At 42.4% G+C, this 22,688-nt stretch overlaps 1 protein-coding gene across 1 annotated transcript in view; it reads right to left on the bottom strand.

Moving 5' to 3' along the window:
- Nucleotides 1-216: 216 nt before the first annotated feature.
- Nucleotides 217-22,688, bottom strand: part of tbx4 (T-box transcription factor 4) — a 70,300-nt gene continuing 47,828 nt past the window's right edge. The window contains exons 5-8 of the mRNA XM_067967953.1: nt 21,267-21,419; nt 10,969-11,081; nt 8,880-9,115; nt 217-830 (exon numbers count right to left, since the gene is read on the bottom strand). Of these exons, the coding sequence (XP_067824054.1) occupies nt 217-830; nt 8,880-9,115; nt 10,969-11,081; nt 21,267-21,419 (1,116 nt within the window). The remainder of the gene's footprint in view (nt 831-8,879; nt 9,116-10,968; nt 11,082-21,266; nt 21,420-22,688) is intronic.

The raw sequence follows: 22,688 nt of genomic DNA on the forward strand, positions 1-22,688 counted from the left end.
TTGAGGCAAGCAACACATATCCTGAAACAAATAGTGAAAAGCAAGAGAATTCTTGGAGGAAGTAATAAGGTATCTCTGGTTTAGCAGAGTCAAAGGGAGGGATGTAATGAGGCAAATTCTAAGCTTCTGAAGTGTGAGATCTATCTAGCCGACGTTAGAAACCCAAGCCTTTTCTGCATCCTTCTTATTAATACTGCTTGGTTATATCAGTCTGAGTCAGCTGTCTGTCCAGTTTGTCACAGGCCCCAAACTGGTATGGTACTGGGTAGGTAGCTCTCTCGGTAATGATAAGCTTTGTGAGAAAAGGAATTCCCGAGGGTTCTGAGCATGAGGAGAAGGCGGGACTCTCTCATGTGGTGAGAGAGGAACTCTGTCTCGTGGGGAACAAGAAATGGGTACCCGCTGTCGAACCTGGTGCTGAGGTGGCGAGTGATAACCACTAAACTGTGAATCACAGGGAGGCTGTGAGCTCTGTCCTGGAATGGTGGAGAGGTGGGGCATCATAGCCGTGGTGGTGAAGTGAGCTGAGAAATGCTGATAAGGAACAGTTTCCATAGTCTGAACACCGCAGTTACCGTACGGTGGAACTGAAGCCCACATGTTGCAGTTTAATGTTTGAGGAGGATGCTCCTCAGCTGCGGCTCCTCCGGGCACATCACTTCCAGGGGTGGAAAACATACAGGCGTCCCTTAGATCTGCTTCATTCCGATAGGGTGGGCTCATCACCTGTTGGTCGTATGGTGGCGGACGAAAATAGTGTTCATCGGCCATGGAAGAAGGGGCGTCTAGAAAAGGACGCTTGCAGGGCAACTCTGGATGACCATGGGCTTCTGAAGGAGGACAAGAAAATAAAGTGTGTCATTGTTGTATATCTGAAGGGAAAGATAGAAATGACTGTTTGTTATACATCTTACCACAGCCAGATGACCGTGATAATGATCAAATATAACAGCAGTGGTCATGCTCCACTGAAACATTTTGCCATTTCAGGCACCCGTGACAGCAGCAAATGCTCTCAGTTCAGGTGTAGCCTGATTAAATGCAGAATTAAACTTCCGGTCGGAAAATTCCTCGGAGCTGCTCCTGCTCCGCTGGCATTATTTTGTCGGAAGTGTGGCAGTAACCCTCATATGCACATGTAAACGGAGTTTCTACCGCGAAGCTGGAGCACCTCCAAGGAATTTCCTGGCCGTCCGCTATTTTGACGCAACTATGTGTCTTGGCTCCTGTTTTGGTGTAGAACTTTCTACTGCACCAATGCAATGTTTTTCATTTCTCCAACCAACCATCCTGTGTCCTCTCTGAGTGAGATTACCAATGTGTCACTGTAGGCCTATGCCCTCTAGGAACTGGGTTGAAACTGCCCAAACTCATCTCACAGAGCCCTTACAGCCATTAGAGAAAAGAGACTTTCATCCCATCAGTCTGGGTTGGATTTGAATCCAGTTCCCAGAGGTGAAATGAGATTAGAACAGGCTAAGCAACTCTACCCCCATAACTGTATTCCAAGATAAAAATATACTTTAAATATTGTGATCAAATTTACTTGAACTACAAGAGAATATTGAATACTATTGACCTGTTTTAGTATGTAAGGCACATTCAAAGTAGGAGTATTCAGAACAGAATTCATCCCCAAAGTGAGGGGACAGAACAACTTATGATTGGCGAACCATGTACTTCAGTTTCAGGAACTCCCTTGTATTCCTCCTGAATGTGATTTCTTTCTTTTTTTTTAAATCTATGATGTTCTCCCTTTTTTTAAAGGTATCAATTAGTGGGAAAATAAATTTAAACTAGGGTAAGCATGTATGCAGCCCACAGATACAAAAGACTTCGGTACCTCTACTCTAACCCATTATGCCAATTAATTCTCTTACTCATTCTCCAACATATGATTGAGCATCACCCAATTACCCCCTCTGGGAATGTTTCGGCCCAGGCAATAGTTTTTGAAAGCTACAAAGAATCAGAAAAGCTAGGAAAAGCAGAAACTGATCAAATAGTGACATTAGACCCCACCTGGACTGATAGTGTGGCTCAAAAGAAGAACTCAACATGCAGCCTTACCCTTTAGATCAAACTGCCGATCCTTAGTACAGTACAGATGGAATACATCAACACTAAAAACCTTACAATTCACTAGTGAAATTACCTCTGTGCTTGCTCTTTCAGCTGAGAATGGTTGTGTAACAGAAAAGTAAATAGAGATTAGACAGTTTTCTCAATGAGTAAATCTTTCAATGCTCCATCAGATGTTCTTGCTCCTTATTTAACACTGTGATACATTCTCAAGGCTTCCTCCTGTACCCAGGATAAGTACAACAGGAAGCCAGGCGAAGATGGAGGTTAAGGGTATTGGATAGTTCTAGCAATGTCATTGTTTAGAGAATCACGCCTTGAACTCTTTTGAAGGTTGTCCGTATTATGCAATCTGATAAAGTGGTTTTATGTAAATTTTGAATGGTGGCTATTAGATAGTTGAATCAGAAACACACAGATTCGGAATATTATTTTGTACTTTTTTTGTAATTCTTAAAGGATTTATTAAAGGCAAATTGTGTTTAACCAACTTGATAGAGATTTTTGATGAGGTAACAGAGAGGGTAGATGAGGGCAATGCAGTTGATGTGGTGTATAAAGATTTTCAAAAAGCGTTGGATAAAGTGCAACATGGTAGGCTTGCTATTAAGATTGCGGCCCATGGAATAAAGGGGGGCAATAGCATATACAGAATTGGCTAAATTACAGGAAACAGAGTGTAGTGGTGAGCAGTTGTTTTTCGGACTGGAGGGAGGTGTGCAGTGGTGTTCCCCAGGGGTCGGCGCTGGGACCACTGCTTTTCTTGATATATATTAATGACTTGGACTTGGGAGTAGAGGGCACAATTTCAAAATTTGCAGATGACACAAAACTTGGAAGGATAGTGAACAGTGAGGAGGATAGTGATAGACTTCAAGAGGATATAGACAGGCTGGTGGCATGGGCAGATGAAGTTTAACGCGGAAAAATGCGAGGTGAAGCATTTCGGTCGGAAAAATATAAACTAGAGGGCACAATTCTAAAAGGGGTAGAGGAACAGAGGATCTGGGGCTATATGTGCACAAATCGTTGAAGGTGGCAGGACAAGTTGAGAAAGCGGTTAAAAAAGCATATGGGGTCCTGGGTTTTATAAATAGAGATAAGAGTAGAAAAGCAAGGAAGTCACGATGAACCTTTATAAAACACTGGTTCGGTCACAATTGGAGTATTGTCTCCAGTTCTGGGCACCGCACTTTAGGAAGGATGTGAAGGCCTTAGAGAGGGTGCAGAGGAGAATTACTAGAATGATTCCAGGGCTGAGGGACTTAAATTACGTGGATAGACTGGAGAAGCTGGGATTATTCTCCTTGGAACAGAGAAGGTTGAGAGGAGATTTGATAGAGGTATTCAAAATCATGAAGGGTCTAGACAGAATAGATAGAGAGAAACTGTTCCTATTGGTGGAAGGGTCAAGAACCAGGGGGCATAGATTTAAGGTGATTGGCAAAAGAACCAAAGGTGACATGAGGAAAAACTTTTTTACTCAACGAGTGGTTGGGATCTGGAATGCACTGCCTGAGGGGTGGAGGCAGATTCTATCATGGCCTTCAAAAGGGAACTGGATAAGTACTTGAAACGAAAAAATGAGCAGGGCTATGGGGATAGGGCAGGGGAGTGGGACTAGCTGGATTGCTCGTGCATAGAGCTGGCGCGGACTCGATGGGCCGAATGGCCTCCTTCCATGCTGTAACTTTTCTTTGATTCTATGATTCTCTCTTAACAAGCCTTCAATTTCTGTGATACACCACAACACACCATAATAAATATTCGGATGTTTTCTAATCTGCCATCCAAAAGTTCCTTCAGATTTAATGTAATTTGTCCCACAAGGGTATGCATTCTTCTCCTCCCGTTCCTTTAGCATTCCCCTGCATCATGTACCATTCCTTGGCTGCAAAAGCAGTTAGCAGCAGGCTATCCTTTCCACTGCTATTGCCACTCTGTAACCAGACACCAAGAGGGGCATGAGAAACCCAGTTGATTTGCCCTATTTTGTCCTTTGCTGAGTGTAAAGGTGTGGACTGTCTCCCAATACGTAAACAACTGGGCCTAATACCTACCAAATGCCTAACCCAAAGTTCTGGGGGTAAATGTCTGTTTATACAGGAGCTAAAGAAGCAGCAAGGCAGAGAATCAGTAATTAAAGTCACCAACAAGCCTAAGACTCAGAGTGTAGCAAAGCTCTGAAGCCAGAAGAGCAGAGACTATTAAGCTTGAGATAGAGATCAGAACGTAGCCTACAATGTAGAAGGCCCCGGCAGATCTGTGAAAATATCTCCACGTGCTTATGGGAGACGCTATCAACTAGGCCCAAAGGTCAACGATTGAGGTTGCTCCAGGAAACAGGGGTCAAAGGCAGACCAAGGGGCTGAATACGAGGTTATACTCCTCGAAACAAGTTAGGATAGGGTTTTTTTTTGATAGTGTAGTTTAGGGAGAAACTATCTATGTGGCACTTTGTTTTTTGTTAATAAAAGCCATTCTCCCTTACTCAATATCTGACTACCAGTTGTCTGTTCTCACAGCAATTGAACCTAGGATTTTCATGTGAAGCTGGCCTGAACCCACCAGAATTGTACAAATAATTATCTCCTCCTTCCAGGACTTGTGCTCAGTCTAAAAAATAATCAGCAACTTCTGAAGATTTACTGTATCACAATCAATGAGGCAAAACAAATGCCTTCAGCAATGTAATCTCTGATTTTCTGTACCTTAAGTCTGTAAGAGTATGAACTATCTATCTGTGGCTATGCTGCACACTGAAAACTAAGAAGCTCCAAGGGCAAGATTTTAACAGTGAAAAACAGATGGGTGGGAGCAGGCATTCAAAATTGCAACCATTTCAGACCCGCCTCCAACCCGCCCATTTCCAGTTTTCACCGGGGCAGGATGAGGGGCGGGCGACCAACCCGCTCCCATGAGGTGGGTCGGGCCTTAAAACCTTTCAATGAGGCTTCGGGCCTCCATTTTACCACAACTGGGCCTAATACCTAGCAAATGCCTAGCCCAAAGTTCTGGGGGCAAATGTCTGTTTATTTAGAGCTAAAAAAGCAGCAAGGCAGAGATAAGTAATTAAAGCCACCAACAAGCCTAAGACTCCGATTTCAACCCCAGGGGGCCGGGATTCCCGGGGTTTCTCTTTTACGTCTCATGAAAGGAGGCGAGAAGGCCCGAGACTAACAGGTAGGTGCCTTTCTGGCACAGCTTGTGGGCTCGGAGGAGTAGGAATGCATCATCCAGACCCAACAAACCTACCTGCAGTGAACCCCAACGATTGCGGGCCCCGATCCCCGATCGCAGACCCCTGACCCCAATCGCGGACCCCGATCCTCCCCCCCAACGATCACGGACCCCTGTGATGACCCCAATATGACCCCGTGACTGACCCCTAATCCCTCCCCCATGAATTACGCCCCCATGCCAACCTATGCCCCTGTGCCAACCCATGCCCTGTGCCCACCTATGCCCCCCTGTCCACCCATGCCCCCCACCCATCCATACAATCAAAGACTTACCTGAACACGTCCTCTCCCTAGCTGGTCTCCCGTCCGACTGAGACCAGCCTGTCAATCAGGCCGGTAAGTTGGACGGCAAACCGACAAAAAAAAAGATGTCCTTACGCCAAAATCGTAAGGACATTTGGGAAACCCATACTTTTGGGTTTCCTGTCCGCAATTTGACCCCCCCCCCCGCCCCCTTCCTGGCTCGGGGTCAATATCATGCCCCAAGTGTTTATAGTTAGACCCTGAAAAATGCACAATTGACCTGCCAAGAATTCCGAGGTTGGGATTGGGATTTGCAAATGTGAGTGATCGGGAATGATACAAAACGCTTTAATTAGGTAACTTCTTGAAAAGGATTCCAGCAATGTCAATATATAAACTTGCCAGGAGGAAGGATTCAGCAACAGCATTGTTGTTGCCGTATGCTCGCTTTCTGATAAACTGTGCGACCCATTGGGACAACGCCATTCCCTTCCATGCAGTTCCTCATGTACTGATTTCCACATCTGAGGTAGAGCTGCGCCAGAAGTAAATGTAAGTGAAGAGTTCCCTGCTCCTTCCACCCACAGGATGGAAGGAAATTGAGGGGGGTGGGGGGAGGACTTTTTCTTGTAGCCTCTAATCTCTGTGACACTTGCATATTCTCTCAGTTAGGAAATTATTTACAGGAAGTATAGAGAAAAGTGGGGATAAGAATACAGTCTACCATGGGACAGTCGCTAAGGACAATTGGCTGGTGTGGAACAGAGCTGCTCGGAGCAGGAAGGCTCCAGTTGAGATTGCCAATGCGTGCTGAGTTGGAAGAGGAGCTACAATTGGTTTCAATGAACCAGAGCAAAAAACAACCAAGGAAAAATGACATGGGTTTATCCCCGTGATTTCTCGCTGCAGCAAGATCCTGATTTTGGGAGAGTTTGTTGGTAAGAGATACTAAGCAAAAGTGTTTCTCAGTAAAGACCGGGACTAAGTGATGCCTAGGCTGTAATTTGCCCAGGCGGTAATTACACCTCTCTTGTCAGCTCGTTGATAAGACAGAAATAAAAACAGAAAATGCTGGAGAAGCTCAGCATGTCAGGCAGCATCTGTGGAGAAAGAAACAGAGTTAATGTTTCAGGCCGAAGGGTTAGTACAGCACCCTTTGACCTGAAATGTTAACTCTGTTTCTTTCTCCACAGATGCTGCCCCACTTGCTGAGCTTCTCCAGCATTTCTGTTTTTATTTCAGATTTCCAGCAGCATCTTGCTTTTGGTAAGACACAGAACTCATTGGCAAAAGAGCAGCTTGCCTGTCTGTCCTGCCCCATCAGCTGGTAGCATGAGGGAATGTGAAAAAGGGAATAAAATAACAGCAAAGTGAGGGAAACAAAAATAACCTTTTTTACTTTTTTAGAAACTGGTTATTTTTCAGTAAAAATGCTGCTTTCCAAGCTCTTGTTTTCATTGGCGCATGTTTATCTTGTTTTAGAAAAACTGGAAGTTTCAGTAATTTATTGCGATGTATTATCTTGTATAAGTGGAAACAGCTAGTCCAAGGAGAAATCAGAGGATCGTATCAGCTCTCTGTTATAAAAATACCATTACTGTACAGCTACAAAGACCAAGCTTCTTAACATCGATCAACACAAGGAATGCTTATCAGCCCGGGCTCGGTTAATTACTGACAGCCTGCTTCCAGACCCTGTTGTTGCACTTACCCAGACACCCACAGTACTTATATTTACGTGTCACATTCCCTGACAAGACCAAGCAGCCCTTTTCATTTACCTTATCACCCCCTTTCCTCCCATCCTCACCACAGTCAAATTACATTTCCCATTAATGTCAATGGGATAATAACTTTATTCAGACAGACATACTAGCGGGCAAAAAAAATTCTTAGATACAAACTTATATATGGTGCGTTATATATTTATATAAACAATGTATAGTTTATATAACCAGAGATTTATAGTTTAATAAATAATTTGCATAGGTAACAGTGCATGTAGCTTTATATATAGTGTGTTATATAACATAAACTATAGGGGTGATTCTACGATCTTGAATTTCTATTAGCACTGACAGAAAATGCTTTCCAGGAAATTGAGGGCGACCACCATATGGTTTACCATCCACTATGGAAAATCACAGGCTGTGATTTCTGACAGGCTCCCTGTGCATGCTGCTTACTGCGAGATGTGCTGGATTGTGGCAATATTTGTGTAGTTCATAATTTCTGCAAAAAAATCTTGTGTATGATATAGAATACACTTTACGTAATGTATAGTTTATAGAATATATATGTTATATGAACTTAGAGCATACGATTTGTGATATACATAACATTTACATATCGTTTATGGATTATATTGTATGAGTTAGCATGCACAATGCGGGGCCTCACTCGACAGGACGGCGTATCTGACAGGTGTGGAGGTCAGCACACCTGAATCACGGCCCTGCCAATTTTTCAGCCATAAAATTAATAACTAGAGATTTGGGAGGGGCGCAAATCAGGCACATTGTCCTCTGTAAAGCTCCACACCAGGACTGCAGACTTGTAAAATATAAATATGCAGCATGTTGTATAAAAATATATTATAATAGCAGTCTTATTAAGTCCTGTACCTTCAGGCTATATTTTACCTTCCCATTTGTATCATACTGCCTTTACTATGTTTGGTGCACCCACCAGATAATGGGAGGGAAAGTCAGAATAAAGATTAATTAAATACATGCCATGTTGATAAGTAAACAGCAAATAGGTAGCAGTAAGATTAAAACAGTAACTGAATGTTGAGGTTCTGCTGATTAATGTTTTTGCCATGAGGTCAGCTTGATTAAACCTTGTGCTGCCTTGTGACATGCTACTAGCCATCTAACATTCTGTATCTAATACTGGAACTGATGAGATACAAGGAACTTTCACTTTTCATTACAGATCCATTCTTGTTATTTGATTCAGCAGCTACTCTCTGGCAGTAAGTTTCATGTCTTGGAGTAACAGTATAATGTGACTTGGGGGATGGGAGAGCATCAGAAGGAAGGACCTATGGGAAGATTTCCTTGGTTTGCTGCTTGTAGCCAAGCAAGAGGGAAAGTTAGCAGTAAAGGGGGTATGTGGGGGGAGGATGGAAGAGTATCCAACATGTAAAACTTCCCAAGTAGAGGGGATTCTTTTGATATTTTGGGCAGTAGCCTTAAACAGAATTCTTTGAAAGCATTAATTAGTATTTCAATACTATTCTTTACTCTTTGCTTGAGCCTCATATATCAATCATCACTAAGTATGCACTTAAACTTTGTCACCAGTTACCTCTTGGTTTGAAACAGTGATAGATTAGTCCCGAATCTCTCTGTGCTGCAAAAGGACTGAGTGCCAGATCCTGAGTGCCCGATGCAGTTAGCTGTATGGGTCCGTTGTTGTCGTATGGATAGTGCTGGTGACCCTGCGTCCCATGAGGTGTGTTGCCTTCCATCTTCGGCGTCAACTGACCGTGATTAGATATGAGTCTTTGCCTAACAATGCTTTTTGAAATGACTGGATATTCCCTGCAAAGAAAAAAGACATTGGGAAGAATTTTTTATTTTTTCTAGTTGATCTCCTGTAACATTGCACATGGGGAGTCAAGACCAAGAGTAGTCTTCAGGTGAAGTGGGGTTAGAGGGGGGGACAATTGGACCAGGGTGCGCAAACATAAAATTTTTAATAAAATATTTCTCTGCAGTACAGACTGAGGAATTGAGAGATGCAAAAAGAATTAAAATGCCACTGCTGTTGGGAGAGTGTAATTACAGTGTGACAAGTTTACATAGACAGTTTCCATTATAACTGTGCACATAGGAATTTATAATCAAAAATGTTGACACATAAGTGTGACAAAAACATGAGAATAGGAAGTATGGTTTTTAGACAGGAAGTGCACGCAGACATAACATTTTAAATGAGATATAGATTTAAAAATCTGGGCTGAGACAAAGGTTTGTTCTTCACAGAGGCACACAAACACGTGTAAAAATCTTATAAACTGTGATAACAGCTTTCCATATTTAGGAGGAATTACCCCTTCCATCCTTCCCCAATCCACCTTCATTTTTCTTGTTAAACTTTTCCATTCTGACCAAAAGTTCTTTATTTTAAGGAAGGAATCTCATCATCAGAATGCCCTTTAAAATCAAAGGGAACAAAGAGTTTTGATTGACATTAATGTACATAGAAATACATAGAAGTTACAACATGGAAACAGGCCATTCGGCCCAACCAGTTTGTGTTGGCGTTTACCCTCCACAAGAGCGAATAGCCCTAATCGCCTTTACCCATCCTATTCCCATATCCCTTCATCTCCTTTTCTTTCATTTCCTTTTCCTTCATCTCACTTTTCTCCATCTAACTGTCCAATCTAATCTTGCATTTTGACATAGTTTTTGCCTCAACCATTAACCCTAGAAGTAAATCGCACAGCCTCAGTTTCTCTTGCTCTCTTACACTTAATTTTGTATCTATGGCCTTTCATTCTAGACCTTCAACTACTGGAACAGTCTACTATCTACCCTGTCTCATCCTTTCATAATTATAAACACTTCTATCGTAATATGCATTGTTCTAAAGAAAAAAAGCCCCAATGTTTCAAGTCTTTCTTTGTTTTAGAATTTCATCATACCAGGAAGTATCGTAGTGAATCTGCATTGTACCCTCTCTAAAGTCTCAATATCCTTCCTTTGGTGTGGAGCCCAATACTGCGCACAGTATTTTAACCGAGATCTCATTAAGGTTTTATATAGGCTCCCCATTACCTCTTAGTTGTTATATTCTATACCTCTTGTGATAAAATCTAGAATTCTATTAGCCATTTTGTTTAACGGTCTTATCAACCTGTCAACTTGCAAGATTAGATTGGACAGTTGGATGTAGGAAAAGGGGATGAAGGGACAGGGGGTGAAAGAAAAGGGAATGAAAGGAAAGAGGTTGAAGGAACCTGCTTTGTGAACTTGTACCCTCAAATCCCTCTTCTTCAACAGCACCCAGCCTACTTCCATTCAAAGTATAATTATTGTTGTTATTTTTTTTCACCTTACACTTACTGACATTGAATTCTACCTGCTACTTTTTAGCCCATTCCCACTTTTTATCAATAACCCTTTGCAGCTTCCTTTGGTTTCCACCCAATTTTCTGATTGGAAACACCCACTTCACGCATGAAAAAGGGTATTTCCGACTGGAAAATCTAGGCTGTTAGACCCCAGCCCCTGAATCAACTCTCGAAGAGTGGCAGAAGCCTAGGAACAGACCATCTTTCCATGCGCGGAAATGACATGGTGCGATGGAGGAGGGAAACCTGTAGAAAGAGAAGTAAAGACTAAAATCAGAAGAAAAAGATTCCGACTATTTAAATGAAATATTGTACCTGCATGTTTGTTGCATAACGTACCTCTGTAAACGAGATACGCGCAGGTCACTGTCGTCTCCTCCTCTGAATCCCTTAGCAAATGGGTTGTTTTCAATCTTTAGCTGGGTAATCTGTGAGGATGAGACACAATATTTATATTCATTTGCTCCCCAACAACTTATTTCAGGCTCAACTTTTCTATCCCAAAACATCCATCACAGTTCCTGTTCTCCCCCTTTTTAGAGTGCACCATAAATACCCGCCGCCGCTGTCTGATTATGGGATAAAGTATGGGCCTACATCTTCTTTAATCGCAGCTTGTGAGTATTTATTCCTTATTTACATTGTTTTAGTTAGAGTTTGTGATTGAGGCAATGACTACGAATAGGAGAAAATTCTATGCCGGTTTACTTCAGTGCTGCATTGAAGCATTTCAAATCAGAGAACAGATGAACTACAACAGATTCCCCTGGATCCTTTACGTGTTGAGTACAAGTGGAATGCCTGCCTAGTACAGTAGAACCAAGGCTGGGAGGTGAATCGGAAGCTACTCTCCTCATTCCTAAAGCGGCTATTTCATACTCCCACTAAACAGACTCATGGCAACTGTTTCCCTCTTGGAAAATAAATATGTCTTCGGAACTGATTTAAAACACGATAACAGGATCACCATCAAGATGTCAACATTCTAACTCGGTGATACCAACAGCCTGAAACTGGGCACAAGAGTTTGGCTACGAGCAGCTCAGTAAAGCCAGCGGGTGAACGTGCGGCTGTTGTCCAGATGGTGGTGAGCTGGCGGCCCAAAGCTTCCTGTCTCTGGAGCTCAGTTGCTAGCTCAGTTCATTGTTTAAAAAAAAGTCCATTACTGAAATATATTTGAAATACTAAAACACATCCATTCAATTCAACCTTTTAAATCGGAGTAAAAATATAGGAAAGCTCCATTTAATACTTTGAAATATTGGTTCTAATATCAGAAACAGCGGACAATTTCATTTTAGATCATGCCCTGATGTGATCATGTCCAAAGTCCCTCTTGTGATCATTTTCCTGTGTAGTCAAAGAATCCCTATAGAGTATATCAATTTCATTTTATGTAGTCTTAAGCAAAATAAAGAATGTGCGCCACGCCATTTATATCTTATCAAATGGCGGAGCAGGCTCGAGGGGCTGAATGGCCAACTCCTGTTCCTATGAAAACTCAAAGATTCAAAAGTCTCTGGGCGTTTATGGCTCATATTGTAACCTAGTTAACTTATTTTACTCCTTAAATGAAGAGAGGTCACCCAGCACTCCATCGGCTGATTCGTTTGTTTAATAGATGAGGGCAATGGAATGTAGCATCTGGAAAAAATGAAAATATTACTTTGACTAGAGACAAGCATTGGTCGGATCTATCAGGACCACCTCAAACACATATTATCATAGTGTCTTATTATCCAAACTTGTCATCATATCTGATAGCACTGCACTGGCTACAAGTCCCCTAACCCATGAGTGGATCCGTTAGCACAGCACTAAGTGTAATCTTTACTCCACTTTAAAAAGTGCTAACTTTGGTTCCCTTTTCCCCGTTACAATTTCGGGGTTTTAAAACGGTCTTATCTTTCAACGGTCTAACAGCAGTTCCCATAAGCAGACCTTGTCCCCTTGCAGCGGTGCATCCCAAACTGACTGACAATCACCCCTCTTGCATCAATCCGTTTACTGTGTTTAACGTTGTCTCATGCTACACTGCCAAACTCTCTGCTATAGATATAATCACACGGAGGTTTGCGGACTAAAGTGACTAATATCTTTATTTACAATGGAATAATATGCGCAATAAGCAGATATTAAAAATACAATGACCCCAAATTTCCCGTGTTATTCTACTATTAAAATGTTGCAATGTGTGTGGGCAGAGCTGGGAATTGGGCAGGAGCCTGTTATACAACGACTCTCAGCCCGTCAGAATTTCAGGCGAATTTTGGGTCAGGTGCATCACCCAATGTAATTCCACCATTTACACCCTTGCAGCAAAGGGCGCCTGTACATCCCTAATGCCCAGTGTCAAATAAATAATCCTGGGAGATTTCAAATTTAAAAGGCCAAGTTTCCCGTGCAGTCCGACTGCTGTCCGGAAACCGGCACATTTATTTTTTGAAGATCTATGTGAGAACCGAGCCCAGTTACACTGCGGCGAAGCACAGCAGTGAGTTTCCAAACTCCTATCTCCGGCAGGCGGTCCTACTTTGCCAAGCTTATGGCAGCAGAGCGGGACGAGCGGAGATTGAGCGCATCTAAACATGCATATAATGATGACGTCTCTAATGGATCAAATATCCTTCATAAGACTGGCTTCTGATTGAATTCAAGAGTCTGTTAAATATTGAACAAAATTCTAGCGCACGTTTTTCAGTCCATTAAAATTAAGGTAAGGTCAAGATAAGGAATCATAAAAAAGGCCATTTCTCCCATCAAGCCCATTTTTCCAATAGCTCGTGTTCAATTCCCAGTGCAAAGGACTCTTCCAAATGACTTAATTACTCCAGAGCGACCAATAACTGATGTAAAACCTTGATGAGGAGCGATCCAGCATATTAAACTGGTATAAAGGTCATTGACCTGAAACGTTAACTCTTTTTACCTCTCCACAGATGCTGCCTGACCCACTGAGTATTTCCAGTCTTTTCTGTTTTTATTTATAATAGTCATTACTCGATGCTGGCCGGCTGCATTTTACATATAACATTAGCATTGTCACAGTGACCATTGTGTTCAATAGACTATTTGCCTGTGTCATTACCCATAGCTTTGCATCTATTTCTCCTTTTAGCAGCAGCCTTACTCATGACTACAATATTAGGAGTTCCTTCGTGGTGCTAATTTAATTGAGAAATTATTATGTTATTCCTGATCAGTTGGAGTGCTGTTTTATGATGTTGGAAAACACTTTCAATGGAACCGAGAGATGCTTGGGACTTCTGGAAGGCATTATGCCATTTTCATTTTTTTTTGGCAGGCTAGGAAACAGTCATAAAGACTGTTGGAGTTTTATTTCTGTAGTTACTTAGTCATCATTTCCAATCTATCATATTTATTAAAAAATGGACAGATTTGCAGTAATTTATTGTACTGGTATTTATTTCCAACTTATTTCCAAGTTGAGAATGCCTTGTTCTGACTCCCAGCAAAGGAATGGAACCACCCAGCTGATGGTTTCTGATTCTAGCGTACAAGGAGAAATCTCAAAGAAGACACAACTGCAGTGAATAAAGGACACAAGACAAGCTTCTGTTTAAAAGCCCAACATCATATGTTGTGCCTGCTGTTTATTACATGATCTTCCTCAGTTTGTTTTTCTTCCTGTATTCATTCTCTAAACATATTTTCACCAAATCGGGAGTGGAGTTTTTACACAAAACCCGGAATGAATTTTTTTCACAAGAACTTGGAATGGATTTATATAACTGGATTACAATTTAAAAGGCCTTTTAAAAACGGTACATTATGTTTCTCCTATCCTAAGAGCATCTCGTATATGCTAAGCTTGAAGTTGCTTACTGTAACTGCACTGTCAGTTTATACTATCAACTGTCCAAAACTAGGGGTCGTAAATATAAGATAACTAATGAATCCAATAAGGAATTCAGGAGAAATTTCTTTACCCAGAGAATGTGAAACTTGCTATCACATGGAGTAGTTGAGGGAACTAGCATAGATGCAGTTAAGGGAAAACTAGATAAGTACATGAGGAAGCAAGGAATAGAACGATAGGGTTCGATGAAGTAAGGTGGAGCATAAACACCAACACAGACCAGTTGGGCTGAGTGGCCTGTGTCTGTGCTGTAAATTCTATGTGATTCTTTTTAACTAACGCACAGCCAGATACACCTGTAATCACAAATACTTGTGTTTCAGATTTGACATGCAGTTACCTGGTCATACATCCCACTACCGAAGATGTAATTTTTGCTCTCATAAGGGTGTAATTGGGTAGATTTATACTGCTACTGTTGCATCAATGCAAAGCAGTTTTGCTTGTGCAGCAAAGCACAAGGTAGCCGTACAAGTCCTGGCCTGACACCTGAACCTGCTAAAGCCAACCAGTGTGCCCAGGATCCCATCACACACTACTTCAAGTTCACACCGGCTGCAGTATAATTTCAGCACAGTATGAAGCCAAAGTACCCAGATGGTTTATTGGATTTTCTGTGAACTTCAAAAATTTTGAATGGAAAATTCGTAATGTTAGGAAAAAGTGAGCTCTACTGCCACTTTCTCCTAGCATGAAAACGTTGCTACTGAAGCAGGTGGGCTCTGGTCAGCTGGCACGATAGCGCTGCTTTTATATTGCTTCAGTTTAACTCAGATTCCAGGAGACTGCTAAATCTGGTTCCTTTATCCCAGTGTTGTGGCTTAGTGGTAGCACTCTTTTCTCTGAGTCAGAAAGTTGTTGGTTCAAGTCCCACTCCAGAGACTTGAGCACATAATCCAGGCTGATATTTCAGTGCAGTGATCTGCACCTTAACTGCATTTACCTATTTTTGCTCCACATCCCTTGATACCATTACCCAACAAAAATCTATTGATCTCAGTCTTGAAAATTTCAACTGACCCAGCATCCACAGCCTTTTGGGGAGAGAGTTCTAGATTTCCAATACTCTTTGTGTGAAAAAGTGCTTCCTGATTTTACTCCTAAATGGCCTGGGTCTAATTTTAAGATTATGCCCTCCATCATTGAGCATGAGATCTCAATACTCATTCGCATGGTGAATGCACATGTACTTTAACCTTTCTGTGCGTTTGTTGGTAAAATGGTAAGACAAAAAGCAGAGTGTGCAAGTGTTTTTAGATCGTTATGTGTGCTTTAATTCCTTGGTTACTGCATTTTGGCTTTCTGCTAAAATGTAACATGGGTGAAAATGCCGGACTTCAGCTCCATGGAAACATGGAAGGTTGAATGGAGACGGGAGCTGTCATCATGGTTAGCTCGACCAATCGGAATAACCGCTGCAGGACAGCAGAAGAAAGCAAACCCAACCAATAACGAGCAGATCCAACAGGGCGCATCATGGCAAAGGGCAAGTAGCATCCAACCGGGTTATGGATGGAGAGCAGGGGTAGATCTGGTATCTCTTATTGCACGAGTCAACATTCTCAGCATAAGAGGCCAGGGTTAGAGGAAGGCAGAGTCAAAGGGCTGAAGGAGGTTACAGAGATAGGGAGGGATGAAGCTATGGAGGGACTTGAACAAGAGGCTGAGAATTTTAAATTTGAAGTGTTGGTGGATCAAAATATTCCTGAGAGTTTTATAATTCCCATTCACTTAAATTACAAAAATTGTTTAAAAAGTTTTCTGACTTCTACAAGTCTAAATTTTAAAATTTTAATGTAATTTCCCAATCCACCAATCCTAGCATCCAAACTTACCAGGGAGCCACTTGGATAACATCAGTGAGCAGCTCTATAAGGTCTGCCACGGGTTGGTATATTTTCTGGTCCGCAACCCCATTGAGAGGCATTGCATGGTAATCACTATTAGGTGCATTCCAGACCATATGCGGGACAGTACTGGATGCTGATTTTGTTTGAATCTCATGAAGGCACTCAGTGATGAAGCCTGTGGCTGGTGAAAGCTCAGTTGCTGAATTTAGAAACCCAGAACAGTGGGACGAGACATTAAATTTAAATTATCTACAAGATGGGAGCCTTTATATTACAATTTCTTTCAAGGCAATTATATTAGGAGGGAGGAGGACTCTTTATTTCTTCTACACTTACCTTTTCCTCTAGTCATTCCTTATTTGACGCAATGTAAAATGACCATTGTAACACTCCCCAATAGGGATCCTTCATTCCAGTTTAAGTTTCTGAAATCTCCATAGCGATGAACTATTGCCAAAGGTTAAGAAAGACCAAGAGTGAATGTTGACTTCTCTTACCTGAGGTGTAGCTGCTCACTAATTGCACCTGAACATTCCCCTGAGGCAATGGGATAATACTTATGCTTATAAGAAACAGGTGGTGGGACATTTACTGAGTAAATAAACGTCTTCTCATTAAGTCAGCACAAATAAGATTATCTGATGCCACCTACAGCTTTTATGATAATGAGATAATGTATTTTAATTTTGATGTGAATTGCAAATAATATTGCTGTGATGTCACTAGGTCAAAATCCTGGAACTCCCTACCTATCAGCACAGTGGGAGCATCTTCACCACACGGACCGCAGTGGTTCAAGAAGAAGGCCCATCACCACCTTCTCAAGGGCAACTAAGGAGGGGCAATAAATGCCGGCCTTACCACATCCCGAGAATAAATTTTAAGTGAATTTGTGATTAGCTACCATAGCATTGTAAGTCCTGGTATTCATTTTGAATTTTAAGTCTCTCTGTGCATCTCCTGTTCTCGCAGCTAGTGGTCACCTTTAGTTTTTAAATTGTGTTCATTTTTTAAAATAGTAAAATAGACTATAATGAGGAAGCTGGGTGACCCTCTGTTAGAAGGAAGGCTCTGTAAAGTTGTCCTTTAGTTGGAGACAACCAACTGGAAATGCACAGTATGTCCATCAGCCTCTCAAAACAGAAAGGATGGGTTAATTTATCAGGTATAGACTCCTCATCATAAGTTCTTAAAAGATTTACCTTTTCAGATGCTGATCAACTTGCTGCGTATTTCCAGCATTTTTCTCTCTATTTCTGTAGCTGCGTCACTTTACTTTCACTTTTCATGATGGTGTTAGAAAGGGATCCCCACCGGAAACAGCCCAGAGCAGCACATTCATTTTTATTGTGCTGGTGTCGTACACTAGAGCGCAAGATGATGTTTGTTTATGTGAATCTCGGACAACCCTTCCAGATCTCTGTGCTGCTCCAATTCTGGCCTCCTGCGCATCCCCGATTTTAATTGCTCCACCATTGGTGACCTTGCCTTCAGCTGTCTAGGCCCTAAGCTCTGAAATTCCCTCCCTAAATCTCTCCACCTCTCTATCTCTCCTCCTTTAAGATGCTCCTTAAAACCTACCTCTTCGACCAAGCTTTTGATCACCTGTCCTAATATCTCTTTATGTGGCTTGGTGTCAAATTTTGTTTGATAATCGCTCCTGTGAAGCACCTTGGGATGTTTTTACTACGTTAAAGGCATTATATAAATGCAAGTTGATGTTGTTGTTGAATGGTGCTGTCATGTTGCAAGTTAGCAAGTAATGCCCATGGTTTAAAAACAGGTGAGGGCAGTCAATGCCCTCTTAACCATTAGTCCAAACCCAACCAAGCAAGAGTGACATGTTTAGATCCTTGGGACCATTTCTGTAAAGTTCAGTGATGGTCTCTGAAAGATTTGCGGACTTGCTTTGCCTTTTTAGGATAATCAGGATCACTGCTATCCATCCTCTTCCCCATCCCATCTATCCCATAGAGGAGTCAGAGATTCAAAAGGAAAATGTTTTCCACCTGAGTATAACAGGACAGTACTATTGCCAGCACCAGTCTGAGCTCTCCAGTGTCTGTACACTGTCGCCTGCTGATGCTTCTGTGGACTATTGTCCTCTGACCCCAATTAACAAACAATTAGGAACACATTTTGTACCACACAATGACCCTTCAACTAATCACTGTCAGCACTTTGATCCCAGTATATGATAAAAAGGACTAGACACATTTGATAATAGAACCAGCTGTTTATTTTATGGATGTAGATCGGATGTTGAAATTCACTGGAAAAGGGATAGCGCTGTCCTGACTGGATTGGGGAGGTATACACGTCTGGATTTGGGTGGTTTTGTAGTGCTTGATTGGAGCCCATTCACTTATCTCCGTGCTGTATTATCTTCTGTATTCTTGTGATATGACACCACTTTAAGGTCCTTTGTCCTAACTTTAGTACACTTAGCTGCTTTTACTTGTGTGAGACCTGAGCTGGGCCTCACACATTCAGCGACAACCACAAAATAAACTTGCCAGAGTCACTAAGACTGGCTGCTGGAAAGAACTGGTTAAGACAAATTGGTTCTTCTGACCATCAGCCACAGTGAATCCAACTAGTTTCCTTTGGGGTTGCCGCTGGTTGGGTGAAATCCACCCATTGGGAGCCAGTGGCACTGGCACATCACTTAACCCAAATATAAGAGGAGCTATTGTTTGGAACTCAGATTTTCTCTCACCATTAACCTGTCCAATTCAGTATCCTTTGTAACTTTACAAGTTACTGAAAGAAAGAACTTGCATTTATATAGCGCATTTCACAACTTCAGGACGTCCCAAGCCAATTAAATATTTTTGAAGTGTAGTCACTGTTGTCATGTAGAAAACACAGCAGCTAATTTGTCCCAAAAACAGCAATGTGATAATGACCAGAAAATCTGTTTTAATCATGTTGGTTGAGGGATAAATATTGGCCAGGACACCGGGGAGAACTCCCTTGCTCTTCTTCGAATAGTGCCGTGGGATCTTTTACGTCCACTCAAGAGGGCAGAAGGGGCCTCGGTTTAACATCTCACCAGTTGACTTGCATTTAGTGTTTGCTATAGTGAAGTCAATGGAAAGGAAACCAACAATGTAATGCTGTGAATTATTTGGTTTATATTACGGTTCCTTTATATTGTCCATTCCACCACTGCTTCTGTCCAGGAGTGCAACTCAGTGCACCACTCTCCCACTTTTTGGTTTTCAGTCGGCAACCTGTTGTGATGGACACTGCTGTTTACTGTGGGGACCAAATTCCTTAATATGCTACTTTTGTATCAGTCTTATACCACTAGCTCCTGATGTGCAAGTTTTGTACAACCAATGGCAACTTGCTAAGGCCAGCAACCAGGAAGACCCATTGACTTACCGGGTCCTCCCGACTGCCACCAGTCTTCTGGGCTCCACTAAAACCCTCATTTGGATTCAGCGCATGCTACCCTCATTGTAAGATCATGAGGCTTCATAGCATCTTGATAGCCACACACAAGCACACACAGTCAGTTGAACAACAACAACGTGCATTTATATAGCGCCTTTAACATAGTAAAAACATCCCACGCTCTTTACAGGAGCATTATGAGACAAAATTTGACACCGAGCCACCTAAGGAGATATTAGAACAGGTGACCAAAAGCTTGGTCAAAGAGGTAGGTTTTAAGGAGAGTCTTAAAGGAGGAGAGAGGTTTAGGGAGGGAAATCCGGAGCTTAGGACCTACACAGCTGAAGGCATGCTGTCAACAGTAGGGTGATGAAAATCGTGGATGCACAAGAGGCCAGAATTAGCGGAGCGCAAAGATTTCAGAGGTTGTAGGCCTGAAGGAGGTTACAGAGATGGGGAGGGGCGAGGACATGGAGGGATTTGCAAACAAGGATGAGAATTTTAAAATCGAGGCGTTGCCAGACTGGGAGCCAATATAGGTCAGTGAGCACAGGGGTGATGGGTGAATGGGACTTGGTGCGAGTAAGTATATGGGCAGCAGAGTTTTGGATAAGTTCAGCACGCACTCTAATGTCAGCTCTTTGCACATCTACACTGGCCAGTCACAGCCAGTCGTGTGCAGCAACAATTTGCACTTATAAAGCGCTTTTAATATAGTAAAATGTCCGAAGGTGCTTCACAGGAGCGTTAATAGACAAATATTGACAACGAGCCAATGACGGAGACAGGCGACCAAATGCTTGGTCAAAGCAGTAGCTTTTAAGCAGCGCCTTAAAGGAGGAGAAGGAAGAGGAGAGGCAAAAACTCCAGCATTAAGTTTGGAGCCAGTCTGCACCAAAACACAGTCCTAAACTTGGGAAAGCGGCACACTTAGGCTGCTCTCCATGAGGCTGCCTTCAAGGTAAAAGGGCCTACAGAGTGTAAACAGGGGTCTCCCACATTTACCTTACTGAAACTGGCTCTATTAACCTGGCAGCATATTTCTGGAGTCTCTGATGCAGATAGTTCCCCAAACATTGGGATGTTTATATTATGGAGTGTAGCTGATGAGAGAGACCCACACGTCTCCTGTCGGCCCCACTCCTGTACTATGAAAGTGTCCATAAAGACGTAGCCTCAGCTATACAGGTTCCATCACACTTCAAAGGGCTGGTACAATCTCCTTCTATTTACCTCGGCTCTGATCTCATGTTCCTTGTTTCTCGCTCCACACTCTTAGCCTTGACCTTGTGGTCCCCACACAGTCCTGATCACTTACCATGGCCCTGATCTTGGTCCCAATCTGGATGCAGTTTTGGATAATGGGAGCCAAAACATTTGAGAGCTGAACAATCACAGGAACATTCTTTGCTCTGAGGTTATGTGAAAGGGACTGAAACGTTCAAAAGGGGAACATTAGGAAGAGGCAAGAAAGGGCTTACCTTGTGATTCTGATATGATGTGACTGAAATGAATGTTGTCTCCGTGAATACATGGGTGGAAAAGGCAGTGTTTTTCGAACCAAAGGCATTATTTTCATCTGCTTTTACGATGTGGAGTCTTGGTTGGTACTTGTGCATAGAATTTAATATGATCTGCGGAGAGGTGGAGAAAAGCATAATTACTCAAGTCATAGGTATTGAGATAAATAGAAAGTTCATAGTAGGTGCTGTTCTGTGAATTATTTGTCCAGCTCCGTGCAGTGTGTGAAAGAAGAACTACAGCTCAGTAGTGTGGAGGAGCATTGGCAAAAAGCCAGGTCCCACTGGTTTGATGGTGCACTGAGGTCTGTATAACAGCAGCAGTCACATTACACGGAAATCATTCTAAATCACAACATCGACTAACAACAGGTCAACTGGGATTTCTCCTGGATGGGTTCAGAAGTCGAGTGTACAGCTCTCCCTTTTCAAGGTATTTCGTTTGCTTTTGGTCTCCCGTCACTTTATAACACTGTTTGACATCCCCTTCTCCTCACAAAAATACAGTCTAAGGTCCTTCTCCCACCCTCTCTATCTGTGCCATTTCAACACTGACCATTGTGAAGCATGTGAGACTGCATCAGGTGACTCGCCTTCTAATTTACCCCTCTGTCAGCATTGGCTCAGTTGGCAGCAGTCACATGTCTGATGTTAGACGGTTGTGGGTTCAAAGTTCCACTTCAGAGACTTGGGCACAAAATCTCGTCTGATATTCTAGTGCAGTACTGAGGGATTACTGCCCTGTTGGAGGTACTGTCTTTCAGATGAGATGTTAAACCGACGCCCCATCAAGTGGACATAAAAGATCCCATGCCATATCACTAAAAATAGATTATCTGGTCATTATTACATTGCTGTTTGTGGGACCTTTCCTACATTACAATAGTGACTACACTTCAAAAGTACTTAATGGGCTGTAAAGCACTTTGAGACATCCTGAGATCGTGAAAGGTGCTATAAAAATGCAAGTTCTTCTTTCTGTGGAGAAGTTTCTTGCATCTGCTCACCAAATCCATTTGACGTCTCGGACATGTGATGAGTAACTTGCTTTGTGGGGATTTGTGGGCACAAACGCATATCCTTTACCCCTTGTGCTGTCCAAAACAAAGAGACTGTCAGAGGCCAGCATCATGTTTGTCCCGATTGATATCCAATTGTACAATCTTTGACCTATGCTGTCAAGGGATGTGACCAAAGCCTCAACCCCAAGTAACAAGAGTGCTATTACCTCGTGCACTTTATCTACAAGCACCTTGTGTCACAGTCTGTTAGGGCAGATCCTAACTTGCCTCACACTGGATATCAACCCAATATTTAGAGACCATGGGCGCTAAATTGGGCCGTGTAGCGCCCGTTGTTTCGGCGCTACGCGGCCTCTCTGAC

The sequence above is a fragment of the Heptranchias perlo genome, chromosome 28 (genome assembly GCF_035084215.1).
Source record: "Heptranchias perlo isolate sHepPer1 chromosome 28, sHepPer1.hap1, whole genome shotgun sequence".
Classification (NCBI taxonomy): domain Eukaryota; kingdom Metazoa; phylum Chordata; class Chondrichthyes; order Hexanchiformes; family Hexanchidae; genus Heptranchias; species Heptranchias perlo.